Source organism: Tinamus guttatus, unplaced genomic scaffold (genome assembly GCF_059628265.1).
Source record: "Tinamus guttatus ecotype Peru unplaced genomic scaffold, ASM5962826v1 Tinamus_guttatus_pri_ptg000525l, whole genome shotgun sequence".
Taxonomy (NCBI): domain Eukaryota; kingdom Metazoa; phylum Chordata; class Aves; order Tinamiformes; family Tinamidae; genus Tinamus; species Tinamus guttatus.
This window is the reverse complement of record NW_028289059.1, coordinates 2,292,414-2,313,608: the sequence shown is the minus strand read 5'-3', so window position 1 is coordinate 2,313,608 and position 21,195 is coordinate 2,292,414. Positions and strand designations below refer to the sequence as shown.

General features: G+C 37.4%; 1 protein-coding gene across 1 annotated transcript in view; it reads right to left on the bottom strand.

Annotated features, from left to right (window-relative positions):
- Positions 1–21,195, bottom strand: part of EYA4 (EYA transcriptional coactivator and phosphatase 4) — a 125,078-nt gene that overhangs the window by 49,128 nt on the left and 54,755 nt on the right. The window contains exon 2 of the mRNA XM_088533892.1: positions 14,406–14,455. Coding sequence (XP_088390018.1) covers positions 14,406–14,455 — 50 coding nt within the window. The remainder of the gene's footprint in view (positions 1–14,405; positions 14,456–21,195) is intronic.

Sequence of the window (21,195 nt, the reverse complement as noted above, 5' to 3'; positions counted from 1 at the left end):
GAATAACTTGAGGAAAGCCCAGACTGCCCATTTTGGGTTTACAGCTCTTCAGATTTCTTTTTAGACCTTTTTAGATGGGGCTCCTTTGATGACCCTTTGGGGCATAAAGTGGCGCTCATGTGATTACATCTCCATTTTGCTTTTGTGACTATTGTCTTTCTCCTGCTTATTCAAGCTCTATTTCCAGAAGAAAAAAAACCATCACACAGACGATATCGCTTTACTGGAGCTGGCTGACAGGCAGCCAGCCTCACTGCCCAGGCAGCACTGGGTGCAGGGCCTCGGATGCAAACGTGAGCAAGCAGGTTCGGCGATAAAGACAGCTTTGTAGTGTGCCTGATGCCATTTAAGGCTGGGGGAAAAGGATGTTTCCTTTAACTGCACTGCAGCGTCCCCTCAATACCCCCATATTGATTCCCCAGCCAAGCTTTTACTACTGCCCTCCCATTTTGATTCAGTGACACCGTCCTCTGCCCTTCCTCACAAAAAGGCATCAGATATTAAATCTATGCATTGTTCTTTCCTCATCTCATGAGTAAATGCCAAAGACCATAGCTTTTATCAGTCTAGGATGTGGCTACTGCTATAATAACAAGCAGATCTTGTTTTACCGAAAGAGATTTATCTTTATTATTGTGATGGGTCTAGCAAGAAAAACTGACCAAATATTGTGAAGGTTAGTATTGTTTTATGAATTCAATTTGGTTATTTTTCTGAATAAGAAACCCGATAATTTCTTCTTTTTCTGTATGATGGATAAAATGAGAGCGAAAAGTTTGTATTTGTTCTGGTCTTGCCTAAACACAGTAATGAACTCAGAAGGCACAAAATTTCATGCTACTAATTGCTGAAACTGGCTCTGTGCTTGAGAGTCAGTAACTGTATGGTCTCCCTGGCTTCTGACTGACTGAGGAATTTTATTTCAGTTTAATATTATTTAATATGGCTTCCAGCAAACCACTGAAAAATGTTTATTCTATTGCAACTTGAGTTGGCCAAAAATTCACATTAAATTATTTTCTTACTTAAATAATTAACTTTGATTTCCATATTTCTGTATAAAATGTAAAATAATTTATAGGAAACATTTTTTGTCTGTTCTATTAGACACTATGGCCATTTGTTCAAAGCCCCAAAGTACTAAAATGAATACATAAAAAAAAGCTTATTAAATTATTTAGTGTCAGCATACACTTCCAACACCCTCTCTAGACTTGTTCAGTTAGAGGTCTACAGCAGCAAAAACTAGCAGACTTTCATGACAGGAAACCTTCCTTCCACTCCTTCTCCCCATCCAGCAGTTTGGGATTGGTTTGGTTTGATAAAAACATATGACAATTTTATATGGGACCGCATTATATTCTGAAGGTCATAAATGGATACACCTACAAAAAGCAAAGCCACACAGAGTGATAACCTCTGGCCAGCTGGATCCTAGATTTTGACACCTCTTTTCTGAATATGAACATGAATGCGACAATCAGAAGTTTAATGTGGCATATTATTAGCTCAAAGACTTTGCTCCAAGCCTTGGAGGAAGTATCTGGCAAGATACAGTGTAGTGTTTGAATAGATTACGTCCAGTCTTCTCCTAGAAAAAGGCAACTGGTTGGAGAAAATCACTCCAGGAGCCATCCAGCCAGCAGGCCGGGGGTTGTTCTCCAGCCCAGAGGCCAGCTGAGATGGAGCAGTTGAAGAGGGGAGGAGATAAACTCTCTAGTCAGCATCCATCCCGAACAAGAACTCCATCCGAGGATGTCCGAATGCCGGCTGGCACACGCTGAATGCACTTCTAGCACAGTCCTAATAATTTAACAGCATGGGTATTCTCATGCCACAACTCAAGCTCATGCATGGTTAAGGTATGGCTTAGCCATACAGCCCACAGACCACAAGGTAGATTGTGCAGTTCTAGTCCCAGTGTGAATGGAAAATACATAAAGGTATATGAGAGGTTAAACATCAGTTTAACCTACTATTTAAAAAAGGGTGTCTAAAGGAGGTTTTGAAGTCGTTATATGAGCATTTAAGTAACTCAAAAAGTGATAATGACACAACAGTTCCCCAGGGAGCTGTCAAGTATCCAGCTTACATGAAATACAGACTACAATTTTACAGATATGTAAGATCTAAATACAGATCTTTGGATCACAGGGCCACATTTTCAAAGAGCGTTGGGTGAACTCACCCAACAGCCTCCATTTCCACCTCTGATCATTTCCAGATGTGACTGGCAGACACCACTTTTGTGGTTCTTAAAACACAATGTTATAAACAAATAACAAATACTTCTCTAAAGCTTGCTGGAACACCAACAGTGAGCTTGCAGTCTTCCCTCCTACTCTACAACTTTTAAATGGAAATTGCAGATGTTGATCTCTTAAAAAAGTCTATAGGTGGTTAGTTTTGGTTTTGCTGGGAATTTCAGAGTCTTTTCTGCATCTCCCAGAGCTGACCGCTAATCCAACTGTTCCACAGTAGCAGTCAACAAATAAACTGAAAAACTGAATGGTGTCACTTAGTCTTCCTTTAGTATTTTTAACCACAACCAGGACTTTCCTCATTCTCCTTCTGAGGAATGTGCATCTGTGCAATGTGATGATCAGCTCAATTACTAGCCTGCTGCCAATCTTTCTCTTTTAAGAAATACACACCAAAGTTTTAAACTTTTTACCACAAATATTTTCAAAACATCTCACAGAAAACACAAGCAAACCTTCCTCATTGACCGCCAGTATGATTTTAACTGGAACAATGAAAGGATTTTCTTAAACCACTGTCTGAAGCCCTTGTGTCTTGTGGACAGTGAGCATGGGCATGTTCTAGCACACTCACTCCCGAATGGGAAAAATGCCCCCCTCATTACAACATGTTAACAGCACTAAGCTGAAAAAAGCAACACCAAAGCACCAAAGATTCCCCAAACCCTTGGTTCTCACCCACACACAAAAGGTGATGGTGAACACTAGAAACCTGCTTTTGCAATGGGGGGAATCTCTTCTCTTTAATTCTGACATAACTCCAAAACCTTCATTCTCATGCATGTCTATGCTGTATTTGGAAGTATGATTTGAGTAGGGAGGCCTTGTCCTACAGTATGTGCAACAACACAAGCCACGATGAGACAGCTGGGGTGCCTGCATCCCAGTACTGGTCCTGATACCGATTGCCATGATCAGTGGTACTGATTTTCACTATTAGTCTTCCCAGAGCTAGCTTTGCTAACTTTGTTTCTATCACATGCTCCAATTACACCTGGAACTTCAATACAGATGTAATTTATCCATACAAGGATTCATGTATGAAAATGTTTAAGCAAACCTGAAATTGGGAAATCAAGGGTGAAATGCTGGTCACCTTGAAGTTGCTGGGAATTCTGCTACTGGCTTTCATGGAGCATGGACTGCATGCCATAAATATTACCTCACACTTTCATAATAAGATACCAGAGGATGGCTTATATCTCTGACTTTCCCTGAATTGAAATGTCTGATATAACTTCAAAGCAGAGACTGAAAAATGTGTATTCTTCTTCCTCAGGGACTGTCCAAGGGAAAAGAAGCTTTCAGGTGCACTGCACTTGAGCACTCATGCCTAATGATCATATCGTGACTACCTGAGCGGGCATGCCCGATTTCTTCAGTTATTGGAGCCAGCAAGACTCTATTCACCTCCAAAAAGGAGGATCTGTGAGCACAAACTGGGCAGAATACAGGAACTGCCAAGAATATGTCGTTTCTATACTGCATTCAAACTTCACTTTTTAATGAAAATGTTCTGAATCTTTTTATTTGTTTGTTTTTGGTAAATATAAAATACAGTAATTACTGGCAAGAAGGCTTAACATGGGAAACATTAACGCATCTCACATTTTACGGTGAGGTTCCCCTTAAAAGTTAAACCTGATCTGAACCTTGGCTCCTACCACCAAAAATTCTGTAGTTTACCTCATGTGGAACACATTATATTTGGCTCTAAAACAGTTTATGTCAAAAGCAATTATTTCTGTTTTCTAATCACAGTCACAACAATGATTTAGGCTTAAAAATAAAATATATACATGCAACTTTCTGATTGCCTGATGCTATAACTGCCTCCCAACCTATTGTTTCCTGCTAAGTAATAAGGTGTAGTTAGGCATAACTTTTCTGTGTGACAATGTAGATTAGACGCATTTCACACATCCGTTTTCATTATGGCCAGAAAACCATATTAGTGGCACACCTGAAAGAACAGGTAGACTACTGCATATAAACAACTGATTACACTCAGAATATTTTCTATTATTCCTAGTAAATAGAGATAATCATGCCCTGATATAGGCACTCATGCTGTCTGCCCTTTACAATTGATATTGAATGATTATATTTCGTTTTGCTTGGCCGTTTGATTTCCCCAAGTCATTTTATAATTTTAGACTTAACATAGAGTTTTTATGTACCTTTTTAATTTGGGGTGAAGTAGGTGATTTTTCTAAGAGTCAATAAAAATGTGTAGCTGAGGACTCTAGGGCACAATCACTTTCCAAATATGCCCTCGAGCCTTAAGAAGGAACATGTACCAGCTGCAAAATTGCAACACCTCGAATTTCACCTCAAGCTACAGGCTGGTACATGGGCTGCAGTAAGGAATATATACATGTCTGCTTAGAGACAAGAGAGATGGGCAAAGACAGTAATGGCTTCAGCCATTCCTCACCTGTCATATACAATTTCTTTCTTTGCAGGGCTGAAAATGCATGTGTTTGAGGAAAACTGTAAAAGGTTTTGACTGCACAACTTAAACCAAATGGTTTGAGCTTAGTATGTAAATTCACATCTATTACAGTCTTCATATAGGATGAAACAAATTCTACGGTGTTCTTGATTTGTAGCTTCATGCACAACCATGTTGAAGACTCCCTGGGGCAAAGACGGTGTAAATTTTCTGCCTTTAGCACAGATTCTCCAGTGGGTAAGGACCTAATTAGTGATACAAAGATTTTTGTAATTCAATTATTTTTGTTTCTCAATAAACTCTAGGGTATTACTGCTGTGAAACGTTATAATAACAAAACCCTAAGGGGGCTGAATAGGTTGTTCGAGTACTATTTTGAAAAAGTCTCAAGAAGTAGCATTTAAGGGCATTTTTTTCTACGTAATTTAAACTACATAATTAGAATAAAAGTCTGAAATAACATAAGAAAAAAAAAACTTACATCTAGTCACCTACAAACTAATTCTGCACTGAAAAGGAAATGAGAGACCCACTTTAAAAGTTAAAGTGACAGAAATTCAACTGTAAATTGAAACAAGACTAAAATGAAATGCACAGAAGAAGATGTGCTCTCTCTCTGCCCTCTTCTCTGCTCTGACTGCATAATTCTGGAATAAAAGAAGAAAAAAAAAAAAAAAAGAAAAAAGAAAAAATCTGTCCACAGAGTTGCTTTATTTATTTGGGCACTGTGCATGCCTTCTTCAATAGTTCTGCCAAACATTCCCTCCCACAGACTTGCTGCTTCAGTCCTGGGCCTCTCCTAAATGGCAGACAAGAATCCCTTATGAATTAGATTGAGACCATCATACTCATTTTCACATATAACCAAATCCAGATTGGAATTTAGGATTTCAAAGGTGGAAGGCTAGTGGAAAGCAAGTATATTTCAAGTTGAAAGGGGAGGTAAAGTTACCTCTGCTCTAAAAGTGACATAAAGTACTTCCCAAAGAAATCTGACAATCTGACAATAATACAGACTCAGATCACACTAAATTATATCACTTGGCAGCTAAACTGGAGAAGTCAGCCCAGAATTGCCAACAAAACTCAAGATACACATTTGGATGTATGGAAAGTTTTGAGATTTCTAACAGAATGCAGCATGCACAGGGATCTTATGAGACTCATAAAGAACCTTATCAGTTGCAAAGGAGTGTGTAAATTCTAAGTATAAGATGAAAGTTGCTCCTTTTTAAAAAAATAAAAGCATTCAAGAGAAGAAGATGGAACAGGCAGACCATCTGCAATGTAACCACATAAAAGACCCCTGGGCAAATCCAAACCCATTAGCAGAAGTGCTTGACAAATCTGCCAAACAGCCAGATGCTGCTTATGGAGGAGTCTCTTTCCTCACTTGTATCTGGATCCTCTGACTTCTGCTCCCAGAGGACCTAGATGACTGGTGCTCAGATTAAGCTATGAAGGAAGAGGCCGAGGGATGAGACTCACTCCTAAGGCTACTTAAAAATAAATAAATAAATGAAATCTGAAATATTTCAAGAAAAATAGTTTTAGCACATATTTAAGTCACATGTTCAGGATACAGATATTAGAAAACAAAAAGCAAACTTGCAACTTAGTTTCTATTTCCACATGATCTCTTCTTATATTGATTTCTTTCATTTGCTCCACTATTTTTGTTTCTTATAGTTTGTTTTTTTCTAACAACTGATCAGAATTTAGACATTTAGGATAGGAAACAGGTAGTATTAGGCTTGTTAAAAGCGAGCACAGGGTATTAACTGCTTGCTATCAGTTACATCCAAATAGAATGTGGACACTGACTGGTGGTACTTAAAATGTGTCTTAACAGGTTGTGAAATACTTCAGCAAAATCTTACACTTGAAAATATCCAATGAAAACGGTGATTCACTCAAATGGAAACTGTACCGAACTCAGAATGGGGGATTTGGATCTAAATGGTTGTTTTCCTAGTATCTTCATTCTTCGAGGAATTTAGATAGAGGAAAAAAAAAGAAAAGAAAAGAAAAAAGAAAAAGCAGGGGGAAGAAAGGAATAGAGCTAATTTTCATTGTGATTACGTGCTGCACTTGAAGAATGGACATCATCATTTTATGGTTCAAAATCCACTTCGATTTTAAGATAGAGGTCTCTGAAATCTTGCACTAAGTAAAAACACTTGCAGGTATAATCTTCGGTTATCGTCTTTCATTCAAAAATAGCATTTATCTTAACCCAAGAAATTCTTGAAAGTTCCAAAATATCAAGCTGTTAAGACCACGTTATTTAACATCAAAATACACATATTTCTTTTCCAATTCTTTGAAATTCAAGAAGTTTTTGTATATCAAAAAATACTATGACTTGGCAAATCAATAGATTTTTCTGACTCATCTATAATGTGAGGTGAAGAAGAGCCATAAAAGTGAACTAAAAAACCTATTTATCTATACAGCTTGCTGTAGCTCAGGCTGTATATTGGGCACACTGTCTATGTGTAGAATCAAGGTACATACATATATACATGTCATACGTGTCATATAGACATGGTCAGGACACTAGCCCACTCACCCACACTGATATCTGATCAGTCCAGTCTAGATGAGTAACCCCTGGGAGCATGCTAAGCCACCATGGTTGCTTATGTTGCTTAGACAAGCTAGAGAAAGTGGATAATGAGTGATACTAGCCTTGAAAAGTGACTCAAAACCTTTTAAATGCATTTAAGATTATTAGTCATGGGGTGGTAGTTCTATTACAGTATCACAAACCCATACCTGAAAACACTTATTTTTCATAGTATGTGGGGTTAGAACACGAGACAAGTTCTCACATTTTGGGGTAACTACGAAGCTTGCCACTTACTGCAGTACTAATGCCTCCGTTAAAATCTTGTTCAGCTCAAATTTTTAAAATAACAGGATACATATAAACTTCCAAAAAGTTTACAGAAGTTGATTTTTCTTGTTTCTTATATTCCTTCCAAAGTCTGACCCACAACTGATTCAGGTTAATGGAAGTCTTAACACTGACTTTATTTGGCTTAGGATCACAAATAGAAATTATTAGTAAGAGTGAAACTATTTTATGCATGATTTTAACAGAAAATGGGAATTTATAACAAACCTGAAATATAGAAAAATACATTAATTTTATTGTCAAAGCCACAGGGATCTGTTAATACAACCCATTCAAATACTTCTCAATGATGTAATCAGTTACCATGTGTTTGCACTCTAAATAGATTATTGTAATATATGTAAGCATATCTTATATATTTTTAGAACTCTTAGGAGGCTTGATTCAAGGCCAATAAAAACCACTGGACAGACAGTGACCAGCTTCAGCAGGCTAGGTCAGGCCTGCGGATAAGCAGCACGCTGAAGCTCTAATGTTAACTTACTAGGAGCATCAGAGCAGGCAAAAAGATGCCACACGGCCTGCTTTAAAAAGACTTACATTTGCCTGAAACAAAACAAAACAAAATACAGCATTTACAGCAAGACAACATATTTTTTGTTGCAACTGTCTTGCAAATGTCATTCTGTTATGTTCTCTGCACAGTCACCTCACTAATGATATTACTTTGATTGACTCAAACTGTGCAAGGGGCATGCAGACTAAATATGTGAGTCAAACCTTTAATAAGTAACAGATTTGTATAAAGCATTCTCCTGACTGCAAGCTAAGTTTGTGTGTCCCTGAATGTAGCTTTTTATGAGAAATCTTATTCCACAAGGTAGTTATTTTAAAATTGGAAAATTGTGATACTTTTTTGCCAGCCGTTGTCTTGACTGAGAAGCCTGGGCTTGATCCTACTAAACATTTCTCTTAGGTGAAGTGGCCTGATATGAATGCTCTACTCTGCCAGGCTTATACCTGCCTCTGGTTCACTGGATTGCTGCTTTCATTTCTCACGATTACTTTCGGCAGCTTTTCCACTTCTTTATTTATCCCGTCTTTTATTAACTTTATTCATCCTGTCTTTTCATAGGCAATTTGTGGTGCTACACCTGTTCCTCTTTATCATTCACCCTCAAACCCAAGAAATCCTACCAGCTAGTAGTAACAATGGCTAAAGCACAACTTCCTTTTTGCATGTATTCCGTTATGAAACTGTTTTGAAGGAAAAGGAGACAATCCATAAAATCAAAACAAATGCCTTCACTGACTATGCTCATGTCTCTAGCTAGTCTTCTTGTAATAAATCTGCTCAGCTGCTGGTGGAGTCTGCAGGGATATTCAGCAGAAGACAAATACAGCGAGCTGTCATTATAGCCAATAAAGAGAAGTAGATCAGATTAACGGCACCTCACAAGTATCTGCCTTACACATCTATTTTAGAGTAAGACGAATCATACCTAAGGTATCTAAATTAGAGAGCCTTGTCAAAATCTCATTTCCTCAAATGAAGCCCATTTACCCATTTGTCATCAGATCTGCAGATTTTTCAAGGTGAGATAGAGTAAAGCTTTGCTTCCTGACTCAGAGGAACATTCAAATTACTTTGCAACTCAGCAACATGTGGTTTTTAGAAAACATACCCTTGCTTATTAAAAAGATTTATGATGTGGATGAGGAGAAAGTAAACAAATGTATTCAGCTATACAACATACTTGAAACATATAGTTGGAGCTTCTCCATTTTTACTAAACAATGCTACTTATTTTTGCTAATATAAAGCCCAGAACATTAATGACAACTTATATAGCTCTTGCTGGGGTTATTGCTTGGCAGCCCAATTATAAAGCTTTTCTTCACCATGTAATACTTCACATGTAATACACCATGTAATAATCTATGGTTTATCTGTTTTAATAGCAAGTGAATGGGAAAGTACAGCTGCTCCCACTCTCCTATAATGTGATGTGGTCAAGCGTGTTCGAAGAATCACAGGATTACCACACCTAACTCCAGCAAAGAATCTGCCAGATGAGCTGCTGGGGTTTCTTCTGGTACATGTAGAGAATTATAAAGTATTGAAACAATGTCAAGACATTCCTGAAGGAATCAAACATCTCCATCATCCTGGGCTAAGACTGTGAAGGTCTCGTGAAGCCAGTTTGTTGATGCGTTCAAAGTGTTTTTTATACAATCAAAACTGCTGAAAACCACACTTTGGATAATCTGATATTTTGGAAAAGGTTGGAAAAGATGCACATTATTTTCCTTTTTTGTTTATGGCAAATACAGCCATGCCCATGGAAATACTGCTGGCTAATGCACTCATGGTTAGGTTCAGTAAAAAAAAAAAAAAAAAAAAAAAAAAAGTGAGTCCTGTGATCATAACAGCACCTCTGAGCTGCAGAGAAAAGAAACTTTGGCCTAAAGACAGGAATGCAGAAAAGTGCAATAGCTCTATTTATCAGTGTCCTCTATTACCGGCTAACACATTAATGGCAGCAGTAGTCTCTGGACCCTATGTATATATGCAGAATAGTCCAACAAGAAAAAAATGTGTAGGTATCAACATGAGACCAGTGACAAAATGAAAAAGACCATTTCTCTTTCAGGAGATTTGGCAAAGACATTTAAGAGGAAGAAGCAGACACATAACATTGTATTTCCTACATATTTTTTTGTAGAATGTGATGCACTTTTAAGAACTGTGGATATGGGAGAACAGAGCAAAAATCAGCTGATGAACAGCTTCAATCTGTGCAGAAAGCTTCACTGAAACCCTTATTAAACTGAAATACGGGAGCCTATTTTAAAACCTCTAAATAAAACCTCTGCAGGTTTTTTTGGACAGCCTGTTTACCTGGCAACTGTATCTCTGTGTAAGTGATTTACTATTTGCCAGTGGCCACCATCAGTGAATTTGTATTTGTGAAATATACAAGAACTAATTTTGTCTATGTGGTACTGCAGTAAGCTAAAATCCCTCCGACTACACTGTTCTTACAGCATCCAATAAAAGTTTTAAAAAGCAAGATTTTATTAAGAGCAGTTTCTTTTCTCCTTCTTTTGTTTTCAGGATTAAAATATGTATATATATACATATATACATATGCAGCAAGTCAGCAAGGATGGATAGGACAAGGACAAAAAGCAAGTCAGGAAGGATGGATACGATTTGAGATATTGGATCCATGGGCTTCTAGTAAACAATTATACAACAAAAATGGAGGGTACTTTAACCCACCAGGCTTAAGCTTTAATTTACCAACACAAAGATTCATTGCCCTTCTGTGAAAACACAAGTGATACCTTTTCGACACCACTACATATTTTCACAAGCTAATTTAATGTGAGCTAGCTTTCCACTTTTTTTTTTCCCCTTATTTCTTCCTATAACCCAGCAAAATAGATACCCAGCAAGTGGCTAGTGAGGAGGGGAAGATTTGGGGTAGGAGAGACACACGCCCCAGGCTCTCTGTTGTCACAAGGAATGATGCTGCCCCCAGTCGTGCAGCCCAACAGCTCATACAGCTGACTGCAGTCTGGGACCTGGTAGTGATTCTTCCACCAGACTTCATCATCTCAAATACTCTGGTGTTCTACTCATTTCTGTAACAATATCTTGAGATACGAGGCTGCAAGAGGCTTTCAGTATGGTCAATAAAATATGCACCTATCTCAAGGAACAGTTTGCATATTTTAAGACAAGAAGAAGCTATTACATATATTAGAACTAAAATTGCTCTTTTGATTACCTATGCAAAAGTGCAGCTAGTTCATAACTGCAAACAAGTGAACTTCCATACACTGCAGTGCGGCGCTAAGTTATACAACATTTAATTGTGGCTGGTCGGTGTACTTAGGATCTTTACAGTAAACTTCACTTGAAGTACAGTTTAAAGCAAATAAAACGAAAAGCAGTGTATTTCTATAGGCTGTGAGCCCAGGCACTGCTCTTCCTAATTACTCCACAGTGACTTTGAGAGCGTTGCTGCACTGGAGCTGTCACTCGTGCATATGCCTGCTCTGCCAAGAGCCTGCACTGTCGCTGCAGCGAATGTCCCAACCATCTGCTGCCCCTGCCCTCACAGCAACAGCTCCAGAAAGCCATGAGCATTTTGCATTATTGGACAGCTGTCTAGACTGTCTAGACCTGAAAGGCAAATCTGAATTTTGTTACCAAGCCATGACAAAAACAATGCCATAATGTTGATTGATAGAGCCACCATACCACCATGATAGGTCTAATATAAATATCTAAACAAATCAGGACAAAATGAAGTATTTATTACAACCTGTACATAAGGGTTTAGTAAAATGCATTTTCCCCATAAATTGTAACAGAATTTTTAAAACTAAGTCACTTGTGACTCAAATATGCAATGGATACATTAAAGAATCATACATGATTTCTTTTGTGCTTATAACTGGCATATCCACCACAATTTTAATTCTTACTTCCAGGTCCTTCTGCATGTGTGCAGTTTACCTATCTGTCAAGATAACAACCATCTTGCATAAGCAACTGCTGGTGACAGTTGATTTTTATTGCCTATATAGCTGGATACTTCTGGAAAAAAAATTCATATGCTCCATTGTTTAGTAAATTCCCTTCAACAAAAATTTACTAGTCACATCTGTAGCTTGAATGTTTTTTCTGAAAGACAAACCAAGGCCAAGCAAGACAAAGAATCTGCTGATACACACATGTCACTCCAAGAATTCTCCTGACAAAGTTCCCACACCCAATTTAATTACTTCTCTACTGTAAAAACACTTTCCATCTGCATTTATTGTAATAGTTTCAAATCCAAAACCAACACACTATAAAGCTAGCTAAATAAATGAATGATATTGGCCTTAGGTCCCAAGCCAGGAGCTATTCTGTAAGGCAGTGTGTCTCCAGAATTCATTTTTATGCTGATGTTTCATTTTATGTGCAATGTTTTCACTTAAGAATTGTTTAGAGAAGCATTACCTTGCTTCAGGCTTTAAAGTTTTATGTGCTGCGCAGTGCCCTCTAGTGCCGCTCCAGTCAAAGGTCTGTCAGAGATTACATTGTAAAACCAAAGTCGCATCGCAAATCACCATCTGACAAATAACTTGCTTCAGGCTGTATATGCAGCTTTTATGCACACTCAGGTCAGGAACAGTAATTTTAACTGTATCTGATATGTTCTGAAACTCCAGTTTTGGGGTTCCAAATGAAAAATATTTTGTTTGAAAATGCACTTTTCTAAAAACTTGAAACTGTACCAGAATTATAATTCAAATTGACTGCTTGTAATGTCAGTTCCCTTTTGCACTTGGAAGAAAAAGCTGTTCTGTTCCTCAGACCTAGTACAAAGAATTTAGCTACAGTTCATAAGAAATTTCCTGATGATTGACAGTAATGACAGTACATCAGAGCCTGGGTTCTCCGTTCTGTTGCTGTGTCACAGCCGATGAAGCTATGTCCATGGACTTATAATTTTTAAACACGGGAGATTTAGTAGTCTCATTAGGACAAGACACTTAAAACTGAGCTCATGCACAAATGTTCTGCTGAGCTGAGATTGCTCATTGCATCAAGTACTTGGAAAGACCTGAGCAATTATATAATCCATGAACTTTAATCCAAAGCAGAGATACAGCAGATAAAATTTTGATTTAAAATTTAAATTAGAAAGATGAAATACATTTCTGATGAAGTCCAAAGCAAAACCTCTAATGATTCAGCAGATAAAATTTTGATTTAAAATTTAAATTAGAAAGATGAAATACATTTCTGATGAAGTCCAAAGCAAAACCTCTAATGATTTCATGAAAAGCCTGTTTGGCACTGGATGCTGTATTCCCTTACATATGTTATTACCAACCAGAATGAAAGGGCAACGATGTGTTAAAAAAAGAACATGATAAGTAAATCAAAGGAATACAAATGCTGCACAGTAGCTCACGCCACAGATACATGCTTGTCTTGGATACTGCAGCTGACTTCCAGCTTTCAGAGGATCCTACTGATACCAAGACATGGGTAAGATAGGATTTTTTGAGTCTTACTCAGAATGCTGGGGTGACTTCAGGTTTGTTTTGTGGCTCTCCCCTCGCTATTAATGTTTTTGAGTTTTTCTGAAACCAAAACATACCTCTTGAAACAGAAGCAAGGCAACGATCAATCTAAAGCAGTTACTATTTCACCTGCTCAAAAGTACACATATACCCACCCACCCACACATGTGCAAAAAAACAGAAGTTAAAGTAATTTCCTCATCCATGTGTGCATTAAATTAGGAAGATTAGTAGTTGAAAAGTTCCTTACTGAAGAATGTATGGTATTTTCCTAACCTATGAACACACTGGCATGTTTCTGGTAAGTGAAAACAAAAAAGGCTTGGTACAGGTGCATTTTCCCCAACTAAAGACTGAACTGCTCATAATAAAAGCAAGTTACAATATCAGTAGATTCTAAGATTCAGACATCCAGAGAATGGATAAAAAAAGAAAAAAAGAAAAAAAAAGAAATTAGATTACACAGATTTCTGTGCACTATTTAATAGGATTTTATTTTAAATTGAGGATGATGAATGGCACCACCTTAATTGTTGTCACCCTACATGCTACCTCCATCTTCAATTGGTGAGAAATAAAAATAATAATCAAGAAAACTTTCTAAAGCTAAAATTAATCTAGTCTTTCATTCTTTGCAGAGCAAATGTCTCACACACAAATTCTGTACATATGCAATATCGCTCTATATGCTTCCACACAACTGTGCTCATTGATCATTTGATTTTAGTTACTGTACCTGGAGTTCGGAGGCTCTGAAACATCTGATTCTGTACACGATTTCTTTACCTGCAAAAGCAAATAATTGCTAGTTACTCTCATTTGAAAACACAACTTCCGCACTCACAGTTCATGCACTTACACCGCTTGAAGTGGATGCAGCTCAGCTCAGTATGATCTCTATAAAATATTTCCCGCGTTTTACAGCAGCAGTATGCAATGCTAAACAGTGTGTTTCATTATAATCCCATGAACAGCTGCCAACTGCACTTCCCTAGACTCCATTAGTATGTAAAATGCTCGGCTAAAATAGCTTGGGAGCCGTCTAACTAGGAACAAAGAAACCAAAGAACCAGGTTCCCCACTTAGAAACTAGAAAGCCATTCTGTTCTCAGCTCAGCAAAGAAATGTTTTCCCAATTGATACTGCTGCTGCTTCCTGCTAAAGCTCACAATAATAAACACCAGGTTCTGGGGCAAAGTGCAGTGTTGGCCAAATAATTCATACATTAATTTTCATTTTGTGAATCTGATTACTGTATGTTAAATGTATTTTCCTAATGTACCAATGAACTTCAAATATCACATACACCACTTCCACACATATTTTCCAGACATAATGACACGAACAGCATTTCAACCTTTTATTAATCTTTGTAATACATTGCTGTTAACCAACTAGAGGTGAATAAATCTATCACTTCCAAATAAAAATCAGAAAAACAGAAAACATCACCCAAAGTACAGGACTGGTTCTAGAGGCAGTGAATTCTACTCTGCATTTGAATCCTAGACACTGAGAATTGCACACATAATTTTACACAGAAATCAGTTTTCACTAGCAACGGGGAAAGTTTCCCAGTGATGATACCTTCATGCTGTATTTACTACTGTAGCAGGTGCCAACTGGAATACCAAAAAAAAACTTCTCAACACGAAAGTATTTTTTCTCAAAGTATTTTATTTTGCTTGATTCTTACTACACACCCTTTTTCATCCTACCCAAATAAATGTTTAAGCCCCTCTAATTTTCAGTTTCCTGGATATAATTTTTTCACTATTCACACTAGGCTTCACCATGGAGTTCATAATTGCTGCCTATTGCAGAGACATGGGCTAGTGCAGGGCTCAGCATTAGAGCTCATGTAAACCTAAAACTCGTGGTCACTACTTCACATGCACTCAGATGCAAATGCCATCGCTGTAGTCTTCTGTTCAGTGCAATTTTAATGAAGTAACAATAGATCAGAAACAGTAAAAAAATGAAATATAATCACATGATCAAGAAAAAAGTTCCTAGAAAATCGCCACAGTTTGTGCGAAAATAGAAACAAGAACAAAACACACTAAAATTAGTGCACTGAATGTCAACATTATCAAGAAATTGTTCAAAAGATAAGTTCAACATCCCTCTGAGAAACTGAAACTGAAATAGTTCATTTTCTGTGAAAAATAATGTACAGCAGATTGTCCCAATATAAAGTTATAGTGACTTGGCAGGCGAAATACGTATGCATTTTGCATATAAGATGAATATATAATTAAAGATATAAATGCACCTAGTGAACTTACTGAGTAGGAATTCCCAGTAAAAATTCTTATTCTTTGCCTCTTTAACTTATATTTGTTTCCAGATCATTTTTGCAATCTCCTTATTTTTAAATTTATTGGCACTTGGGCATTCCTTCCCCATTTCCTTGTCCCTTGCGTGGTTCCACTGGTAGCACCATTTGCCGTGTTTGGGCTGGGGCTCCGGTCTCGCTCTCCAGGTCAGGAAGTTTTGACCACTGGAGGGCAATTACCACAGAAGCCCAAAGATAATTCAGACAAACACTCATGCCATTTGAGTGCTCTCAACATACACAGTAGATTAACAATCCTGACTTTCCCGAGCAGGGATGAGAGGTGCTTTACTCTCAAAAGCGATGCAATAGCTGGATATTCACCCATGACTTGTTCTGTTACTGCTAACGCTGCTGTCATATCTTGCTCTAACCAACATTACAAAGAAATTGAAATGACTGAAAGATTAGGAATTTCATTTGTGGGGAACATTAAAAATCATAAAATGGTCCAACATATGGTCTAACTGCGTCAGAAAGACTCTTGCGAGGTGGACCAATCTCTCACAAAAAAAAAAAAAAAAAAAGTAAATATTTTATATTCAAAAATGCTGCAATGAAAGTATTTAAAAATAAGAAAAATTCAGCTTTTGAACTGGATACACACACTTCAGTTAGTCTATGATTATTCTGTGAGGAAGTGTGCAACATAAGCAGTCTTAGCCTTTGAGACTGAATGCAGCTTTCATTACATATATTTAAAAGTCACTCTTTGAGAGGAAAAAATAAATAAAAAATTATTTATTTTCAAGCAACAGATTTTCTTTGAAGTGGCCATATAGTATGAAGTGGCCATACAGTATGAACATGTCTTCTCTTTAGAGTTACTGCAATAGCAAAATACATTTTGTTGTGTATGAAATTATGCCACCCTTGAGGGTGAACACAAGATCACTGGGAAAACATACTGTCAAAGACTAAATATAATTTCCCGTGTTTTCAGCTTCACTATTTCTTCCTCTTAATCTGATTTGCTTTTTTTTTGAAATAATCAGCATTTATTAGCACCACATTTATTTATATTCTCATGCACTTAATGCTAGAAAAACTTTCTTCCCTGCTGCTCTGCTTTTTTTTTCTTTCTCTATGTGAGAAGGTTTTCTCACCATTTAATTACAGCCATGCTGAGGATCATTCAGATGTAAGATACTAATAAGGTACAAGTTTCAGCTGTTCATGAACTTGGCCAAATTGGGCTGAGATCTCCTACCCTGACTGTCTTCTGTAAAACGTTTGAAATGTTTTAGTTAAAAATCTTTCAACTCACTGGAAGAACAAATTCAGAAGAACACAGACTGTTTATCCATACTTTAAAGATGATGCACTATGGTACTGAAAGACTGTAGTGTCTCCACTTTTTGTTGCGGGATCCCAAAACTGGTAGTACAATGGCACCCAGGAACCACCATTTCTGATATGGTGCCAGATTCACTCAAGTTTATGAGCTTCTGAAAAAGAAAATGTTTTCACTCCATTGTCAGAGGCTTGTTGAAGCCTGGGCTGCTGAATTTTTGCAGACTCTATTTGCTCTGAGTACACAAGATGCAGGAGCTCATCTCAAGGATGTAGGAGTTAGGTAAGACTTTCCTTGCAATTACTTTGGACTGCCAGCAGCCCATGACATGAGGAAAGGGACTGACATTGGAGAAACTCTCCGTGGCTTGTTAAATCCAACCCCCCACCTTACAGATACCCAGGTGGTGTAGTGAAAAAGAGAAATACCATTGACTGAAATACAGGGAGAGGGAGGAACACAGGAAACACATGAACAGGGAGAAAGAACAAAAACTAGAGAACAAAAGGAGAGAGAGGTCTGAAGGAGAGGGGGGCAGAAGCCACATGAAAAAAAAAAAAAAAAAAGTGGCAGACATAGGGGTGGGATGCGGACACTGGAGCAATACAGGGACTGGCTGGGACAGGACAGAATAGTAGGGCTTACTCTCTAAATTTGGGGACTAAGGTCATAAACACAAGCCTAAGCATTCGTCAAGTATGTGTGGGACTCACTATGGAATCCTTTGGTGACCAGTCTGCACAGAATAACAGCCTACTTCTGCTACACCACCTGCACTGCAGATCTAATTAAAGATCCAACATGGAAAACCATACTATGAACTGGCAAGATGGTGTATGAATGCTGTGTTTATACAGAAAAAATGAAGGTCTAATTTGCCTCTAATTGGGCAAAAAAGTAAACATTTAAACATAAATTTCTGCCTTAATCTCTATCTTGGTTCTTCGTTTTTCAAACATGAAACTAGGTATCCAGGGTATGAGGGTACTGCAAAATAGAAATGCATGTGTATGCATCTCTAGTATTTGCAGTACTAAGAATAATGCATTGAAGTGCCATGATTACTGTATTTAACATACCTAAATGACAAAGAATGATTTTATAGTGAGAATGGAGTTTGGATGCTTCATGTTTAACAAATACAGAATGAAGAAGATAAAAAGAACATCCAAATAACTGCAGATCCACTGAATAAAGAAGAAATCTGCCAGAAAGCCTAGGATGCCATGTAATAAAAACTGCATATGAGGCTGGATTGCCAGAGCCCATATTAATTCTGGCATTTCCTTGCTTCTGGTGTTTTATTTTGCAACATTAACATCCTTTTAAGATAATTTTCCTGGTTATCACTAAAATAGATGTTAAACCATGGACTGATCCTACTCTATGAGGGCTTTCACCCACACTCACTATTCAATTTATACTGTAACACAGGTGAGAAATCCTTTCTAATGCTTAAAATAAGCACAGCTGAAAAATCTTACAGTAGCAGGAGTAAATTATTCTGGCAGTGAATCTGCTGCGCTTGCTCATCTTCTGCCTCCAATGACTCTGGGCTCCTCTCCCAAATTTGAAGGCGCTCAGTGGGGCTGGAGTTTGCAATGCTTTGGGTCCATAGGAATTGGCTCTCCGTCTTTGCAAAGAGACCGACTGTTCCATGCCTGATATATCAAGGATTTTCTTTGCTACTGCGACACCTGTCATTGCTACCAGAACACCTGCAAAGTAATGATATTTTCACTTGACCTATAAAAACTGTGCTAGGGCTAGTTTATAGATACTGTGCAGATATTTAGTAGCAAAAGCCAGGTTGCATATCAATAGGCTTAAGAAAATATACAAATACCCCTGAACACAAAGCAGTTTTCGATGGCTCCCTCCAAATAATGCTATAACTATCTACATAGCAGTCTTAAACATAGACTCGTGATGAGAAAATCCCAGTGAAGCTTATGCAAAAATAAAACAAATGCAGAAAACACCCAGAGAAAGATCTGGATTCTAAATAATCCCAAATTCTCAAATAAATTATTTACAGTAAATCACTACTAGTCCTATATTCCTGTAAGTCTTATAAAAGTTTATTACTTAAGCCTAAGAAATAATAGTGAACCTATAATAATATACCTGTGTTAATGTATAAGTTCATAAACATTTTGCATGGAACTTCTAATTAATAATGCATTTTTATTTAGTTATTCATCATCAGCTTGTAACTAGGTTCCTGAATTAGTTTAAAACCTTAACTATTGATGCCACAGTTGTGTGAAAGACAAGAAGCAATAGAGGAATCTTTTCACAATTTTGCACAGAGCAGAGATGGGACATCTTTGTATTTTAACTGAATCGCGTCCTGAAATGGACTTATCCTGTCTCGGCAGATCTGAAAATACAGCAGTTCTAATTATAATATAAATGTGAGTGAAAACATGCGGTATGAATCAGCTTAACTTTAAAGAGAAACCATGAAGAAATCACTAGAATAAATTTACTTAATTATTAACTATAATTACATATATAAATTGTATATGTATTCCCATAATGATTTAATGAGTGTTCAACTATAAGAAAAAACATTTATCTTTCTTTGCTATTTTGTGCTGTTTTTTTGTTCATGTTTGTTTGTAGGGCTTTTTTTTTTTTTTTGGTGGGGAGGTCATGTAGAAAGATAAACTTAGAGTCTAATGTAGATCATTTTAGAATATGAAATACAAGCAGGCTGAGTAACAGGAGTTATCTGGGGTGAGCTATGAGATTTATATTTAGTTTTAGGAACCAGATTAACTGCAAACCAAGACAGAAGTTAGCTAAATTTACAAAGAAGAACAAGTCAATACCTACTTTTGCATCTCAGTCATAGTACAGAACATTTTAAGAAAAATTGAAGGCAGTTCTCAATGAATGCAAATTTTCAGCTGATTACCTAAAATGCTTTTAACTATATACATAGTGTCTTCATAAGTGATTTTGTTCTTTCAATGTCAAACAAAACTGACAATTCTAAGCAAAAAGGAGTGTGCTTTATTTTTGCAAAATGAGGGTAAAATACAAATTATTTTAAACTTCTTCTACTGTGGACTTCTACTGTTTAAATACGAAGTATCATCTACTGTGTTATACATACCCTATAAATACACCAGAAGCCTTTTCGCATCTTTAGACAAGGGAGGAGTAAAAGAACGTTGCAGATACTGTGTGGAAGTATCCAACACGCATCACAGTGCAGGGATAAGAGGATGGCACAGGAGCAGGGAAAGCCATTGCCACTGTATCATTTTCCTCTGCTGTTCAAGCTTTCCCTACATTAGAAATATTCACGATGAACTGCACCATTGCTTCCCACTTTGCCTGCCCCACCTCTCCACAGAGTATCACAATAGCAACTGTAGTCTGCAAAACCATCTACTTTATATTCAAGTTGGAACGAAAAATGGGCTGGATGGGATGCATCTCGTCTCACATCAAATGTCTGCAGTTTTGGCATTTATATCTAAACTAGTTCTCCCAGGCTTCTTTTGCATTTAACAGAAAGATACAGATACATTTCATCTGACCTAGAACAGTCATCTGTTGAAGGCAGAGATGAGTTATGCCTAGGAAGTGATTACTACTCTCCACTGACTGCTGAAGAGTTTAGAGGACCAGGACAGACTTCCACGTTACAATGACTTCAGAAAGCTTTGGTACTTCACTTACATTAGTAATTTTGCATCTTATGCCTATTTTATGCCTCTATCCTACATACACCAGCACCTCACTCAAAGCACAGAATCCCTGTGTCCTCTTTAGAGCAAGAAATGGAAAAGCCTGATTTTTTTCCTTCTCTTTTTGGATATGTGGTGGGGAAAATTATGAGGAAATAAAGCAGTGCTGTAAGACAAACAAAGCAGTGTT